The sequence below is a fragment of the Marmota marmota genome, unplaced genomic scaffold, assembly GCF_001458135.2.
Source record: "Marmota marmota marmota unplaced genomic scaffold, marMar, whole genome shotgun sequence".
Taxonomy (NCBI): Eukaryota; Metazoa; Chordata; class Mammalia; order Rodentia; family Sciuridae; genus Marmota; species Marmota marmota.
Genome location: NW_025999968.1, coordinates 33,897,085 through 33,915,981, shown reverse-complemented (window position 1 = coordinate 33,915,981; position 18,897 = coordinate 33,897,085). Strand labels below are relative to the sequence as shown.

The following is an 18,897-nucleotide window of genomic DNA, read 5'->3' as shown; positions in this document are numbered from 1 at the left end:
GTCTCTCTAGGTGAGAGGAAGTCATTTCCAAAGCCAGGCCTCTGCAGTCAAAATGAAGAATAGTTCAGCTAAAATATTAATATCCTTGCCTAAACTTTTGAGTAAATAAAGATTCTTACTGAATTATCCAAAAATATGGCCAAGTATTTGACTGTAGTTGCTATAATGCAAGCATTGTTTTTTTTTTTTTTAACATTTCTTAACAAACCTTTTAATCTGAATTCTGTATCTGTATAGGTATTGTATCTCAAGGTTATTAGCATAATGAATGCCTGCAAACTTTGTTTCTGAAGATGTTTACTTACCTACATATTCCTAAAATTAGTAACTTTTGGATGTATTTCAAAAATTGAAAGTAGTCTTTCAAAAGTTCAAATAAAACTATTCATCATTAGTAATTATACACAGTTTTCCTATCAAAATCAAGATTTTGCCATTTTATTTAAGCTCAGACTCTGTGCTTATCCTGCTCCCTGCTATGCAATTACAAAATGTTCAACTGCCAAGTTTTCAACACTGAAAATATTATCCAATACTAGTTATAAATATATAAATATAAACATATATATGTTTATTTGTTTACCTCTGGTTTGAAATGATTTTAATCTCCAAATTGATTAGAAAAAACTAGACTTACAACTAATGTTAATGAATGTGAGAACAATATATAATTTACTTTAAAATTAAGAAGTGATTATGATAAACTGCTTTAGACTGTGCTTCATAGAACACTATTGTTTTTGGAGTTTAATTTACTTGTTTTTGCAGTGCTATGGATGGAACCCAGGGCCTCAGGCATGCTAGGCAAGTGCTGTATCACTGAGCCACATCCCAAGCCCTTGTTTTATCTTCTCATGCTCAAGTTAGTTGCAGTGTCTGTGTCCTGTGTCTTGCAGGCTTCAGGAAGACAGGCATGTCTAATAACTGTGGTCAGTTATTCTGAAAATGAAACCATTTTCCTTTTTCTATTAATTGAAGGGGAAAGACTTCTGAAGTATGAGACATGAACTTAACCCTTGATCTTATTCTTTGTCTCACTTGCCCACTATCATATTTTCAGAGAATTGACAGAACTGCTTAATAATTGAGGTCATCCCCCCAAAATCACAAATTTGAAGGCATTATAACTGTGAAAAAAAAAGTTTCTTTCCCTGCACTATCAGAGGTTAAATTTATATAAGATGGTGATTTTATTCCTGTTATGTATCTAGAGCAAGCAGAGATGGTTTGATTTTTAATTGTTTAAGAAATATTTATTAATTTTCTATTATAAATTAATGATCCACAAGCATAGGTAGAGCAAGCTAATGATAAAGCCACCAGATTTGATCAACCAAAAAAGACCAAGTTTTGATCTTAATAGATTTTATGTTATATGTCTCCACATGCCTAGAATAATTCTCAACCCAGAATAGTTAAGTACTTAATATGTGAAATTTTAAGTACACGAATAAAATAACTATCCATATATTTCATAATGAGTAAGAGAGGGATTTTATATGAACTTGTAAATTAGTACAGTATTTTCTAGAGCCAAATAAAATGTATTTAAAATATGGAAACATTAAAATATACTGCTTATTTTATTTTATTCTGTAATTTATTTTCCTGTGTTCTAATTTTTTTTCCATTTTGTGAGATATTTTAAGTCAAAAAATGACATTAAAATTTGGATCTGGGAGACCTGATTCTAATTATTGTTATTATTATTTTTTTTTGCTAAATGTCTTAATTAAATTGTGATAACTTTAAAGGTCTCAGTTTCCTCACCTTAAAATCATGAATTTTGAGGAGATTTGTAATACTTTATCCATATATTGGAAGTTGCAGAGGAATAGTAGAAAAGCAGTTGAGTCAGAAAAATTAACTTGAAATCTGTTTTTATGGGAAACTCAGGAAGGCTCTTTGGACATCATAGTTTAAGAAAGACCTCTCAAAAGTTTAACATATGATAAATACAAAAAATTGCTAAAACTACTGGTGGACAATAAATATAAAGAATATTTCCTTGAAAACTGGAAAAAATTATAAATTTGGGCGGGGGAAGAGAAAAGACTTAATGGATTAATCTATTTTTCTTTTTCTTTTTTTCTTTTTTGGTAGTGGGGATTGAACCCTGGGCCTTGCACATGTAAGTCAATTGTTTTAGCACTGAACTACCTCCTCAGCCTTAAAAGATTAATTTAACAGCTCCACTGTCTGGTTAACAGCCATTACAAAGGGGAACAGAACATACAAAAATTTTAAAAGTTGTAAAGCTAATTTGAGAAAACTTCCCATAACTGAAGTAAATAGTGTTCCATGAAGCAGCCCATCTAGGGCTCAGCATAACCAAATAAAACAAATAAAAAACAAAACAAAACAAAAAAACAAATAAACAAACAAAAAACAAACAAACAAACAAAAAAAACAAGCAAACCTGGGCAAACCATCCATCACAGAGTACATCCTTGTAAAACTCCTTTGCTTTTGATGTTTTCAAAATGTTACCAGGATGTACTCTTTGGAGAGTAGGCTTCTGTTAATAAAGGGAAAACTAGGAAGGAAGAAAAAATGAGATGCAGGAAATAGATCCAATATAAAAGAGTAACATAAGGAATCTCAGGTCTAAAGAGAAGCCAGTCAGTTTGGAATAAAACTGTGGCTGGTTTTATGAAGATGTCAGAGAAAAATCTCAGATTAATGTTACTGGGATAAGAGAAAAAATTTAGAAAGTTTAAAAAATGCAATCATGAATTCCATTAAGAATGTAGGGAAACAGAAAGCATCAACGCAATCATCACTTAATAGTTACTCATTAAGTTCCAAAATATGGTTTTGGGATTGTGATTTGTGTTCATATGGGCAAACATAATAATTTGCCAAGGATACATATTTTTTTTTCCTTTATAAGATGACAATGTTTTTTCTTCTAAACAGAATTATGAGCAAACTCTATATGGAGGTAATGTTGGTGGCTTGGACGCCTGCAACAGTCCCATTTGAAATTACTGACATTCTGAGGCAAGATTTTACTTGAAGTGATAATGACATAACTGATAATTTTTAGTTTGAAGATTTAAAAATGTGCATTTAGCTTTTCTTACAACATGCTTCTGTAAGTGCAGGAAGTTAATCAGTAAAACAGACCTATGGAGATGGGGGACATTATCTTAGTTTCAGTATGTTGGAATGAGGACAGAGAATATAATTGGGACATCACAAATCAAATTTACACACATGTTTTGACATGGAGAAAAATGGATAAGTTAGATTTCTTTCCTAATTACTGCTCTCTAAAAGATTGAGACTGTTCCTAGGATATTATTATCTCCTACTTATTCTCTGAATGTTTCCTTACTGATAAACTTGTGTGATTGACTAAAAATTTCACATATATATGTAAATCTCACATGGATTATGTGTGTATTTCAGAAATTTATTCTTAGATATTTTAATTATTTTTTCATATCTGTAAAAAATATATATGAACTTCCAGTAGTCAATAAACAATGTGCTCTTTCCAGAGGTTCTTTTAAAAAATCATTGATTATCACATATTCAACCTCTTTGGGCTGTGTGTCTGACCTCATAAAGTACTGATTTGAAACCCCATCTTACTTGTTCCTGTGACAAAGACTATATTCTGTGAACTGTTAAATAACCCCCAATATTTATGCCATGCTTGGTTAAACAGGAAATGGGCTATTTCATGATAAATAATGCACAAGTCCCCTTTAATAACACACCACAGTGCCACCTTAGAAATCACTTTGCATTTATTGATTAGTAAGAGTGAAAAATATTTTAAACCCTTATACGGCTTTATAGCATGGTATCTCGAGATAGTAAAGAGAAAAGGAATCAATACATGTCTCTTCCTTGAAATTCCATATTACCATCTTTTCCTAAGTGTCTCAGTTAAATTATTTGTACAATTTAGATAAGCATGATATATTGTATAAGCAGCAACTATTATGAGATATTATCATTTGTCAACTAGATCATTAATAAAAACATAAATGCATGTGTATGACATGGATTCTAGCATGGGTCAATTTGATAGTGATAGTCCCAAAAGGTTTCAGTATCAGAGCAGGTGTTATAGTGACAAATTAGCTTGCTGTGGAAATTATACTCTTTTTAGTGTTTGAAAAAACATAAAGAATGGAAATTTTAGCCACATATGATTTCATTTGGAGAGCTGTGTCATGCTCTCCCAAAAATGTTTTCCAGAATTGTGTAGATTCTTTTAAAAAATGTGTATAAGAATATATATTATGCACATAATATTTATATACACATTTATACATGTAGTATAATGTTAGAGGAAGGGAGAAAATCCTCAGATGTCCCCTCAGTGAAGTAAAGCAAGATGAACTAAGAAATAAACATCTGATATACAGTATGATTCATAGTCATTTTGAAATACTGTGCAGAACAACATAGACTCCACAAACAATACTTGATATACTCACTTGTTACCTTTCACAGAAATTTGTCTTTTAACTAACTCATATCAGTGACTTATTTGACCATGGCTTTGTGAATTTTTTTATGTTACTCAATATATATGTCAAATTTCTTTCAAGTTTATCGAGGATTACTATAACCTAGGTGTGCTGATATATAGATGACTTAACATTAAATATGTAGAAATGTTCCTGAACATATATAGGCCATCTTGCCTCCCTCTGAACTGTATCTTCTCTAGCATATTCTATCAGCTCAATTATCTGAGAACCTAATAAAGGGAATCCACACACACACACACACACACACACACTCACATATCCCACATGCACAAATACACACAAAAGGAAAGGAAATCTGTAGGCAATTTCAAGTAATACTTTGAACTATTACTTCAACTTTGGAGCCAACTGAAAGCTTTATAATGGTTATCAAGGAGTCAAAATATCTTTCTACTTGGTTTTCTTATTGCCCATGGAAGTTTTAGTTGGTTAAAAAATTCTCAATGTTCAAATAAAAGAGATAAAATGGGGTATTTAATTCACAGAGTAGAAAAAAGGTTTCTGAAAAATCAAGAATTTGCTGAAACAAAATATCAGAGTAAACTTTTCTTAATACTAGATAATTAAAAATGGTCTCAGGAACAAGATTATTCAGATTATTTTCCAATCACTTTTCAATGAAGTAGATTGCTTTAATTAGTTCCCTTGTAGAATACAAAGATAAATTTATAAGTTTATTGCCTCACATTAATTAATCTAATGATATGTTTAATAGCAGAAATCTGAATACTGTTTAACCCAAGGGAGAAAATATGAATAGAAATGAAAAAAATTTTAAAGACAACATTTGGTCTTTAATGCATTACTACTTAAGTTCTCTTAATTCAATGCTCCAACATGACTTATGCACTGGTTGTATATAATTTTCAGGAAATCTACAAAAGACAAAAACAAATCCCATGAGTGTCTCTAAACAATGCAGTTTGTTAGAGAGGGTGAGCACAGGGAACAGAACCAACATGCATTGGCAAATGAGGACACCCTAGGAAAAAACACTACCTTGGAGTCCTCCTTTTGTAAACATGAACTTCTTTGGTACAAATGGTCTTAAGGATGGTATTAACTTTTTCTAGCTAAGTTTCTGGAAAAGTGTCATATAACTTGCTTATCATCTCATTCCAATAAACTTTGATTTGAAAGATGAGTGAAAATTGAGAATGGGCTATGTACAGAAGTTTAGAAATATAATAAGTATTAAAGTTGTTTATCAAGGTAGTATTAATTGTAGTACTTATTCCTGGTGTTTAAAACTCAAAATTGGAGAAAAATTGAAGAGTAATATTTCTGTGGAAACAGTAAGGATTCTTCTAGAGTGAAGTATTAGCTAATTATTTTATACCAAAGTGAAATGTGTCCACTGTTTGTACAATTGTAATGACAGGGAAGAGGTTTCCATTATGTGTCACTCCAACTACCCCATCTCACACATACATAACCTATCCATATCCTACAACCTGGCAAAATCTATGGACAAGGGTGTTAACAAGGACTAATGAAAAGGACATAATAAATAGCTGCTATTACACAAGCCTACTATCACATCATGATCTAATTCAATGGATTTTAAGTGATGTCTTTTATTCTTTATCCTTACTTAAAGTTTTAATGAAATTAACTCAGAGTTAGATGTGTAACCTCTGCAAATGTATTTAGAACTAGACTTAGAAATTCTGCAGGAAACATTGACAAATTCCAGGCAGATCATTCTTAGACATTTATATATAAATCATTTCCAAGGCATTCAATGAATTTGTTACTTTGATGCTAGTATACACATGCATCTTCTTCAGAAGTGATTGATGGATAACAATGAGTCATGCAAACAATATCCTGAGATATAAGCTGGTAATTATAAATTGTATCATTCTTATTATGAGTTTACTTTCTGTTGCTTGTAAGTCTACAAGTGTAACAGAAAACAATGAAGATAATTTTAAAACCAATTACTTGAAGCTAGTCTTTTATTTCTTTCTGATAGCAATTTAGTCAAAATATTAAATCTCTAAAAAATTATCCTTCTAAATACGTAATTAATATTAAGGTTTCAGGTTGATAAACTTCCTTTTAGATTCAAAATAGACAAACAATGCAGTTTTCCTGTTAAATTTCTGTTCCCCAAAGTATTTACTTTTCAAATAAGAACTCCCAGCTATAGAAAGAAGTCTGGACAATGAGGAAAAGAAGTTGTGGTTGTTAGCTGGAAACAGGGAGGATTAACTAATTTTACACAGGTGGTTGATGATTGATGGAGGTGGAGGCATTTCAGAAGGAATTTAGTATTGGGGAAAGAGACACTCTACCTGTGTAGCCCAGCGAATTGTCATCGTTATCAGAGGTGGGGATTGGCGTCCCGTGGTCGTTCCCCCTCTCTAGGTCTTCAGGGTCTGTCGGAAACAACACCAGAGCTGCTGATGGGGTCACAGTAGTAACAGTAGTTGCCATTTCGATCACAGCATGTCCAGACACAAGTAAATCCACATGTGACAGAAAAACACACAAGGACAACACACAGCACACTTCATCCTCGCCCCTCCTGCGGCACACTAAGCCCTGCGAAGGTCTCAGCATCATGGTTTACAGTTTCTACTTCTTCCCCTTAATTTCCCTAATTCTCTGCTCTGCCTGCACCTTTGCTGCACTTCAAAGCAGGCAAAGGGCCCGACTGCCCTCTGTGAGGCCGCCAGCAGGACTGAGCGAGCATATGGAGGAGGGAGAGGGCAGGGTGGCTGAATGCTAGCATTGCTAATTTTCTACCTTATTGTTAATCAAAGCTATTGACTGTGATCACTCCCCATCATCGCTTCATCTCCTGGCAATTACAGACTCCAGGGACTGTACCTCATATGAGAGGGGGAGAGAGGGGGGAAAAATAGGGTCTTCTCAAGGAAGGGAGAGGATGGTAAAAATGTCCTACTTTTTCTGAGAAACAGTGAAGAAAGTGATTCGACATCACATCTTTCAAACAGCAACTTCCCATCTAAAGGGCTGAAAAAAAATTGGCTGAATTGAATGCAAGAATAAAACAGCATCTCACTTAGGATATTGTGCTTTGAATATTTAAAAGCATTCCAAATTCCTTGAGATTCTAGGTTACAAGCTTCCACGTAAGCATTTTCCTTCATCTTATTTTTCTCAGATCAAAAATGCTTTTTGTTAAACATTTGAAGTTGCACATCTGTTTTCCTATGTAGGATGTTAGAGACGAGGCTAAGCACAGCCCTCAAGTTCAATATAAGAAAGCTGAGGTGCAGCAGATGTATGTTTACAGTAGCCCAGTGACCCCACTGCTAAATTTTGCTTGTGTTCAATCACTGTATGTGTCATACCTATGTGTGTTAGATAAATATGAGTAGTATCTATGGCTCCACTGCTGATAAGCAGACCACAGACACAATAAAAACCAAGTGTGTACCTCCTAAATTGAATAACAGAAGAGTCATAGGTCATTCAAGTTGTAATGTTCTGCAGGCTTTTTATCACCTTAAAAGCCATCTACAGAGGCTTTCTCTGTCTGAGCAGGGAGGAAGCACAGCTGTTTACTGGAGAAGAAAGCTTGTCACTTATGAATGAGGCAGTGAGGACCTGCAGGTAATACCTCTCTAGGAGCATCACAGGCATCATTAATTTTGTGTCTCTGCTTGTTTTTAGCTAGGTCGACACATTTTGTCTCAGACACTGTTATTCAGGAGTGATTTAGGAATTTTTAAAAGAACATTTAAACCTGAGTCTGTCTGTGTTTGTGAGTTTTGCATGTAGCATACGCATCTAATCTCCGTGTTCTCCCTCCTCCCTACCCCAAGTGTCATAATAAAACTGATGTGGATAAAGTGTGTGGGAGGGGAGGCCTGAGATCTGTGCAGACAAAAGGGGAAAAAATGCCCATCCTTGCTTTATTTATCCTTGCCTCTCCACTGATGGCTTTGTCATGTTTACCCTTAAAATCGACTTTGGAACTGGCAAGGCAGTGCAGGTGTCCACTCTCCGGCTAGCCTGATCACTTATCCTATGTAAGTTGCTTAAGTCAGAGTTTTAAGTTGTGTCCATTAGAGGGAGTGGGAAGCTGGCCTTTTTTGTGTAATGTGAGACATATTAGTTACCACAATGTTCGGCCACAAACTAAGAAACTTTGCTACTGAGGCAAACCAAATAAAAGAGGTTGATAGACATAAACCGAAGTTATTTGTTTAAATATATTGAAAGGCTTTTAAGAAAAGGGGCAATTCTTGCTGCCTCACATGTTTGCTTTAAACAATGCAATGTGTTTCATTTTATGGATTAATTATTTTTAGTACTAATGCAGATTTTCAAAGAATCCTGTTTTTCATTTATGAAGGTGTAGTTTATTTAATGTAGGCACACACATTTTTAATCACTCTGTTAAAAATGCCATGAAGATTCATCCAAATCCATATCATGAACTAAATTAGCTTGTTCACACAATATTATGAGATCTTGGGATGCAGTCTGTAGCCCTTTTGCTATTACACCTTTCCTGAAAATGAGGGTTTCATAATAAAGCAACAGATATGAGGAAAGTGAGTTTACTGTCATTTGAAGAGAGATGCCTAAACTGTTTAAATGAGATTTTTTTTTCACCTAACTCTAAGTGGTTTATAAATTTGCTCTCTTGTTTCCTCCCACCATCCTTCTGGCCCCCTTTTAGGCTCAGAAAAGAATACACTTTGCATTAATCAATGAATTTTACCATATCTATAAAGCACATGCTGTCGACCTAGTCCTGCCTTTAATTAATGATATGGGAGACCTAAAGGAAACAAAAGGTACTATTTTTAATAACTTCACTAATTTTTTTTTCCTTCTCCTAACTTCCTATCAAAAGACAATGATAACATGAAATAGCCACTTGAACACTGCCTGTGAACTGTAGGACTAATTCAGAGTCCAAAAGATATTTACTTAACATTTTTGTTAAATTGTATTGATTATGCAAACCATGGACTAGAAGATAATGAGGCAAGAGATTATTTTGTTTTCCCATATTTGAAGGAGGTCTGGTTGTACCCCACCCCTGAATTTAGGGTCATGGATGCCTTAATTGAAGTGATACAGCTGCAAATGATAAAAGCCACCATCCCATCTAGAAATGCTTTGGCACTATAGGTGCTGGGTTTTATGGCAATAGCGTCACCATTAGATTCCCCAGAGTCAGATACTCTATTTACTTCTCACTTCTACATCTATCCTCCTAACACTGACCTAACATTAAAAGGCATTCATGAAAAGAGAGCAAACCAGGAAATTTTACTTAAAGGATGGACTCGAAATCTGAATCAATTAAAAAATACAAAACTTGAATTTTCTGCACCAGTATCATACTCTGTGGAAAAAGAAATGGTTATAAATAAACTGAACTGTTGTTGTACTCGCTGTCTTCCCAGTATCCATAAAAATATACAAAGTATTTTTAAAATATAAAAGCGAAATTGTGAATCATAAAATTCATAGACATGCAAGGTTGGAAATTCATCAGATGGAGACTCATATAACAATTTTCCACCAGATAGGCTCTTGCAGAACCATTTGGACTTCACTGCTTTTCAGAATTACCAACTTCAATTTTACAATTAAGTCCTGTTTTTATGTTTGGTTTAAAAAAATCCATTTTTCATATTTTCAATTCTTTGACTCTAATTCTGACCCGTGGGGTCATATAGAACCAGTGATTCAACTAATGACTTGCTTTTGTTCCCAACAAAATTCCTTAAATGCTTGTGTTTCTTTTATAAGATTCCTGATGTCTTCCTTTCTTTACAATGTACTCTCTATAGTGTAGAGATATCTTTATCTGGACTAACAGATTCAAGTTTTTTTTAATAAGATGAAGCAACTTCCACATTGCTCAATTGGATGTTCTACCAACAGCTGATATTACCTCCACTGACAGTTCAAGTGTGTGTAAGCTGCAAGAAACCTCATCTGTCCCAATACTGATGCTAAATGTGTCACTTCTCCTTCAATCTACGCCTTTTCTGTATTCCCTACTCAAGTTATATATTTTACATGGATAAGCAAAATATTTTTAATATTTTACAATTCAGTGAAAGATTAGTATCTGGAATGAAATTCAAACTTTGACTTATAGATTTATTATTCATAAAGATTTTGTTATTTATTTATTTATTTTGGTGGGGGCTGTATACCATACTTAAACTAAGGTTGTATCAGATTATATAAATATACACACATATACTATATATGTCTATAAGTATAATATATATAATTATATATACACACATATGTATGGCAATAGTGTCACCATTAGATTCCCCAGAGTCAGATATTCTGTTTACTTCTCACTTCTACATCTATCCACCTAACACTGACCTAACATTATAAATGCATTCATGAAGAGAGGGCAAACCAGGAAATTTTACTTAAAGGATGGACTCGAAATCTGAATCAATTAAAAAATTAATTAAAAAATAATCAATTAAAAATACAAAAAATACACATATGTAGCTTTATAATATATTATTTACATCATATAAGTTATACAATATATACAGTCTCCCACAGATAAAGCAAAAACTACAAAAGGGAATGGAGAACTATCCCTGAATATTTCACCATGCCAAACTATCAGTCCAGAGATTATTTGCTAATGGCAAAGGAAAAAATATACTTTTGAAATGGAGGGATGATCAAACTTAGTATCATAATAGTGGGTAACTAAGAGTGAAAGAACAAGCCTGATACCTTCCTGAAAACAGCGTTCGTCCTCAATTCAATTGAGAATTAAGACCCAGCTTAAAGTTTATGAATAAAAGTGCCCTTAGCTTTTAGAATACACATAGAGTATAATTAAGAGGTGAGATGTCATTATATTTTAACTTACCTTCAAATGATTAAGAAAAAATATCTTGCAAGAAGGAAGTAAAGCAAATATGGCATTGTATTAATAATGACCTAGTCTAATAGGAAGAGCACTCAAGTTTAAATGATGGTGCATGAAGACCGAGTGGTCTCCACAATGTGCAGTAGAAAATTCTTACAGTGATGCTCTCCTCTGGTGATACGGATAAAACAGCTAATATATATTTTTTAATATTGCAAAGACTCATGCAAAATAGTCTTCAACATATATTTCTATAAATTGTTCATTACACCATAGTGAACAGAGTTCTATTGTGGGAATATAGAGGCCTAAGAGAAGATCTGTGGTTTAAATTATGAGTTTTATGTATTTATTTTTTAAGTTTTAGTTGTAATTCACAGCTCCAAAACATAAGGATATTCAAACTTGCCCTTCCTTTCTGTCATATTCAGTTATACATTAAACATGAAAGTCTTTCTTTTGCCCTACTATAAAGTGTCAAGCTGGTTTCTTTATAGATTTGCATTATCACTGTGCAAAGCTTTGGCATTAATTGACATTTTGAAAATGACCATTAATAAAAGATTAGGGAAAAGCAAATGAATATAAACTACTATCAATATGAGAATTGTGTTCTACAAATTGGATCAATTCTCATTGATTCCTTCCTACTAATCAAGAGGAATGCAGGGAATGAGTCCTTTAAATGGGGGTACTGAGAGCATTTAATTAGAAACCTAGGCAGTGAATTATGAAATTAAGTGCAAAAAATTATGTGAGGTTGAAATCTGCATTAGAATTCTATAAGAGCAAATCAAAATTAAATACAAACTTTTGCTCTGGTCAAAAGAATTATTGACTGTACATTATTATTTGAGTCTTCTGAAGTAAAACTAAGGGGAGATATTTGACTTATGTTAAAGAAACAGAAAGAAAAAAATAATAGTTGCTTGTGTTACTTATTTTTAAAAATTCTAAGAATGAAGCAATTTTAAAAATTCACTAATAAGACAGACAATTTTGCTGAAATATACATACTATAGAACATTAAATAGAATATGTATCAAGATAAAATATTGTGCTACAAAGTATCAAAGAAACTATTTCATTAAAGAGGAATTACTGTAACAGAAAATGTGTTACAACCAGCTCTAATTTTACCATTATCTTTCAAAAATTGAAGAACCTTGGTTATAATGATCCACATGGATAATGATTGTTAGAAAAACGTGTTTAGATCAAATAAAACAAAGTGTAAAAATTGATGTAAAATATGGGTCTAAATAAAATTAGGGACCGATTTTTCTTTCAAAAATTGAAAATTTCATCTTTTAATATGATAGAGGAAAAAAACTCTGAGAAGTTTTGTTGTAAAATAATCTTCATGATAGAGTAGCCCATTTCAACCTATGATATGAGATACCAATTTTGTATTATAGAAAACAACAGGTTTGCTACAATGATCTCAAAGTTCATGTCACTGCTTTTTCTCATTTTCTGCATTAGGTGATTAAATAATTAAATGAGTCAAATATGAGGAAAAAGAGGTAAAAACTGTACTGACTACAGTCACAAATAACATTTATATAATTTTAAAATTTATTGAAGGTAACCTATCAATACCATTCAACGTAGATTCCTGCATAATTTTTATAGTTCTAGTAGGAGCACAGCCATCATCACCATTATCATCATGACTCTCATTAGATTCCATTTTTGAGAATCTGAAACTACAGCTCAGAAAAGTTCTCCGGCCTCCGTCACACAAAGATAAAGTGTGGATTTGAAATTTGATTCCAGAGGATTCTTAACTCCCAAGCTTGACTCTGTGCTACATTCCCATGGCTCCAACACTCATCAGGCTCATTCTAAGGAACTAGATGGTATTTCAATAGCATCTAAACAATTGGGCACCAGGTTAGAGATTCTTTTCCAGTCTCTGAATGATAAGATTGGATAACTTCACAAATCTGTTTCTCAGCTCTGTTAAGCATATCGCTAGGGCTTCTTTCTGTCTCCTTTTAGAGACAAGATAAAATGAAGTATTTAATGAGGTAGTCACTTGTGTTTAATCAAGAAGCACACAATATAATATTATTCAAAGGACATTACAAAACATAAGGCTTTGTTTACAGTGTTTTAAAATATGTTGATTTAGGGATTAAAGTATTCTGTAGATAAAAATCAAGATATGTTGATTCTGTTTTGACAGTTATTAAAAATTATTATCCAATGACAAAGATGCATCTTTTGGGATTAGTTCTTGAACTTAGCATGGTGTTTAAGAACAAAGAAGGTAATTGATGTTATTTTGCTAGAGTCAGAGTTTGTGATGGAGGTAACTTTTCTTAATAAATGAATATGAATTATTTCCTTATTGGGAACATTGTTCTTTGCTTGTTTACCTAAAATATTATAGTCACTGTAAATCAAATTCATAACTGCATTATGGGGAATTACTATTTTTGACAGAATATCATCTTTCTTGCTCCCCCACACTGCTAGATGCATATTCACATTTTTTTTTGGGGGGGGGGCGGGGTGAGTACTAGGGATTGAACTCAGGGGCATTTGGCCACTGAGCCACATCCCCAGTCCTATTTTATATTTTATGTTTTAGAGACAGGGTCTCACTAAGTTGCTTAGCGCCTTGCTTTTGCTGAACTCGTGATCCTCCTGCCCCAGTTGCTGGGATTACAGGTGTGCACCACTGTGCCCAGCTTTAGATGCATATTCTTGAAAATAGAGTATTGTTCAACTTAATTCCAGTGGGGATTTTACTGCAGTTTTCTACTTGCATATTAAAAGACTATGACTGACAAACTGGATATAAAATAATATGTAAGAAACAAATATGTAATAAACAAATAAAACTGAAAATTTTGTCATATTAGTAAACATGAAAGTATTTAAATATTGCCAGGTAGCTAAATTGTTTTTACCTACAGGTGAGTAAAAACACTGATTTATTTTCAGATATAGACCTGTGGAGATATATATTATATTATATTATATTATATATATAGATATAATATAATATATATCTCCTGATTTGAATGAATGGGGTGCATTTTTCTAAGAGGTTGCCATTGAAACTGAAGCTCTATGACATGTATTTGGAATGGATATTTGGTTTGCTGATGCTACATCCTATTTCTGAAATTCCAAAAATATTACAGTTCTGAAAAAAAAGTGGTTAGAACAACTGCACAAAAATTCTCAAGTACAGTTTTGTTTGAACCAATTTTGGGGTACATCTAACTACACCAGATCAATGAAATCTGACTAAATAGACACCAGGCATATATTTAAGCAAAAAACATGACAAACAAAGAGAGTGTAACAATTCTACTAACATAAAGTTAGTATACTACTGAAATGTTAGGAAAGTAAATGCTTTAGTAGATAAATCTATGATTCAGAGGAATACAAATGCAATGGAAGAAGCTTTTAATTCATTTAAATTCAACTTAATTTGACAAAACAAGATAGAGTAGCTTCTGAATGGAAATCATTCTATTGATGGAGAAATGCTCATAATTTTAAAATCATTTAAAACAAATCATTTCTACTAGATCTCTCCTAGAAGAAACATAGGGTAGAACTTTTTAATAATTGAAAAATTATTCTTCAATAGATAACATACTTTTATTCTTTGATGTTTGAATGTTTGCTATAAGAACATCAAGGAGGTTTCCAAGGAAATAATAAATGATGATTATTATATCCTTGAATAATTAGAAACTAGGACAATTGTCCAGGTGAGGTCTACATTTACTTAAAACTCTCTTTCATCTGATGTGACAGGAAACTTGGGTGGGGTTCTATTCAACATTCAGGGATTTTCTGCCTTGGACTTTATCTATAAGAGTTAATTTCTGGTCCATTTTACTAGTATTTCTGGCTCCCTCCTGACTTTTTTGTTATTATCTCCACCCACTTTGCCCTGGTATTCAAAGGCTTTTCTTTTATTGTGTTCAGCATCTGCTACCATTCCACTCCCTTCCAGTCAAAGCATAAGGTAACTTCAACCCAGGCTAATTAAATGGTGCTTGAAGTTAGTTAACAGGTGGTGTCCCAGATGGCCTTCTAGTAAGAACGAATACATCTCGCATTTTAAGGGGTAGTAATGACACAGTAGTAATATCTAAATTAATAGAATGCTTCTTTTTTCAATCAATAATATGGTGATGGAGAAACAGGAAGAAATCAAATCATTCCCCTTTTGGAGAGGTAGCAGTCTGGGTGTAAAGCCTGATGAGTAAGTCTGGAATTCAGAAAATAAATAAATAAATAAGGCCTCACTAAGCTGGCTTTGAATTTTTGATGCTCCTGTCTCAGCCTCCCAAGCCTTTGGGATTATAGGCATGTACCAGCAAGCCCGGGGGGGAAAAAAATCAAGTTATTTACCTGGCATTTTGAAATTGTTACAAGTAAGCAGATACTATGATTTATTAAGCAGTGTTTAGGAGCCCCTAGTTAAACCTGTGACTTCAGATAAGCTTCTTCATCCATTAAATAAATGGATAGTCATAACTATTTCACAGGAAAGTTGTGAGGACTAAATAAGCAGGTGTTGTAAAGATCTTATCATAGTCCCGAACACCCAGTAGAAAGTCAGTAAATGGAATCTAATATAATCAATCCAAGTTGGAAATCACTTTTAAAGGAATAATTTAATCATTTTTAAAACCATACATATTTCCTCCTGAAATACGAAAAGAATCACTCTATTTCTATTTTAATGTGTCAATTTGGAGTTTTTGTTGGAGAAAAAGTGAACAAGCTATCTGTTAAAATTCAAGGGAAAAATGGATTTTGAAACTTTCTTTTCTGTCTGGCCTGCTTCCTCTTGTCCCCACATTGTTTCTTCATCACAATTTACATGCTGTACCCTCCCGAATCTTTCAAGAGTTATTTCCATGGAAACAGCATGTTGTTCTTATGGCTGACTCCTTGAACTGTAGAATTTGCCTAGCTGTTTTCTGCTCACAAAGATGAATTTATTCTATTGAGAAAAATAAAAAATCCTAATATTGAAATTCCTCCCTTGCCCACTGAGGTTTGAACCTGTACCCACTTTCTGCTTCTCGTGTGAAGGGTCATAAGTGGCACTTGGTGCCTCGCTGGGGTATGGGGAGAGTGTGAAGCATCTGTCAGTTTGGCCCAAGTCAAATGATAACTAAGGATTCCTCGTCTCCACCTGCGCTCCCTCCAGCATCCCTCCCTGAGTCAGGATTGCCATCCCTCCACAACCATTAAGAGCATCTCCAAGGCTGCATGCATTCAACTGCTAAAGGGACAAATTTCCTCTACAGTCTCTTCATTGTCTGCCTTTTTCTAACCACAGTCACGGTTTTGCACTCTTCATTCTAATTGTGCTTTTGATTATTGGGGTCATTTTATTCCTTCAACTTTCCTAAAGGTCACAGGGATTAGCTGTGTCGGATCAAGGACCAGAGAGAGGGTGAGGCTTGTGTCCATTCATCTACCTCCATTGATTTCCCCCCAGTGTGAGTGAGTGGCAACGTGGTTCCTCTCTTTTTTTTCTTTAACCATCAGTTGTTGTTTTCACCTCCCTCTCCCCTTCCCCCTCTTCTCCTAAAAGGAGAGAGCTTTGTGTAGCAATGGCATGGCACAAGTGGTTTCAGGGAAGCAAATTCAGTGTTGATCAAATTAGCTTGTGCTTGATTCTTCCACCCGTTATTGTTTCAGTGGGTTTAGCTCAAACCCATTGGGCATTTCTACTTTTTTTTTTAATTTTAATTTTTAGATGTTGATGGACCTTTATTTTATTCATTTATTTATATGTGGTGCTGAGAATTGCCTCACACATAATAGACAAAACGCTCTACCACTGAGCCAAAACCCCAGCCCACATTTCTTCTAACATTTCTAAAGCTGCATTTTAAAAAGGCATTCCCTTTCCTTACTAATTCAGTCTGATTAATCACACACACACGTATTCCACATATTCATAATAGCAGAGAAACTATTAATCCTAATTACACACTATATATATAACATATAAGCTATTTTTATTCTCTTATCCATTTAATTATTTTTTAATTTTTTTAGTTGTTGATAGACCTTTGTTTATATGCTGAGAATCGAACCCAGTGTCTCATAAATGCCAGGCAAGTGTGCTATGGCTGAGCCATAGCCCCAGTCCCTACATACATTTAATTTATTTTGTTTTTTGCCCTACTGACTCTCAGACATCAATTTATCGTTTTAGTGGGAAAATCTGGCAGCCTTTATTCTCATAAGTACTTTTACAGTGAGATGATATGTCTCACTTGGACTGTTTTTCCACAAGAGATATTCTCACTGGAAATTAATGGAAATGTGTGAAACTGAAGACAATACAAGTGACTGCTTTTAAGGGAATTTGGATATGTATGTGTATGAGGAAAGAGTGAGGATCTTGAAAAATAAACAGCTCCCCCTCAACCTAAACACCTTAAAAGATATTGGGTTGGTTATATCATCACTCATATTCAAATTCTTGCACAGTTTATTATGTGAAAACATTTTCTGAGCAGCAACACACCAGACTGGTAAGGAAGTCCGTGCATAAGTGACAGTCAACATTCAACTGTTTCAAATGCAATAGGTGGAAGTCCTCAGTAGATTTTGCTTTTTCTAGGAGTCAAGTGAGTGGTGGCTTTTTATGTGGTGAGATTATGTGCTTGGTTCAGAAGGAAGATGTTCATTACAAAACATGGCCTAACAAGCAGGAATGAATTTCAAAAAACTATACTGCACGTTCAAATTGGAAGCTACTGAACCAATTAATTTATCTTTTCTATTTCATGTAATTCATAGTACACTTATTAGCACACATGGAAATATGCTGATTCAGGGGCCTCTGCAGTATTGCCTCATTTGACCATTTCCATCTTGATTTTTGACTTCCTATAAATGTTAAGAGTGGAAACAGCTTAGACAGACCAGCTAATATAAGATTTTGTTTCCAATGATGCAGCTTGTCCATAGATAATTTTGGTCAGCACATGTATGAAGAATTGATGAAAAGCTTAATACCGTAACTAATACTGTTTCTATTGGGCTTTTTGACCACTTTTTAATAGAGGTCAGAATTTTTAAAGAAACACATATTCTTATAAAATGGGAAAGGGAACTGAATTTTATAGATATGGAATAAAAATCTGCTGAGTTCTATATATTTCTAAAATAATGGTACTGTGCATGAATATTTTAGGAAAATATTATAGAAATCATAAATAAGTGTTTTTAACTTTTGTGGTTGGAGAAAAATAAAATGAAAAAAATCTCTGTGTCTAAAATATTCAACATTTGAATATGTCTTAAGACTTCAATATAAACCTTTAAATCATTATAGGGGGAATCAGAAATGATCCTAAGATTGACAGGTTATATTTAACAAATGGGTTGTGAAACTTGCATTAGCAGTAAATTAATGTAAATAAACCAAACATCTAAGTTTGTATACCTTTACACTTTGATTTTCTTAGATAAATCAGGTATTTGTTAATATTAAAACTTTACATTTGGAATGTATAT

The 18,897-nt window shown here is 33.5% G+C and overlaps 1 protein-coding gene across 1 annotated transcript in view; it reads right to left on the bottom strand.

Moving 5' to 3' along the window:
* Nucleotides 1–18,897, bottom strand: part of Robo1 (roundabout guidance receptor 1) — a 1,050,317-nt gene that overhangs the window by 488,438 nt on the left and 542,982 nt on the right. The window contains exon 3 of the mRNA XM_048803857.1: nucleotides 6,815–6,898. Within this exon, the coding sequence (XP_048659814.1) occupies nucleotides 6,815–6,898 (84 nt within the window). The remainder of the gene's footprint in view (nucleotides 1–6,814; nucleotides 6,899–18,897) is intronic.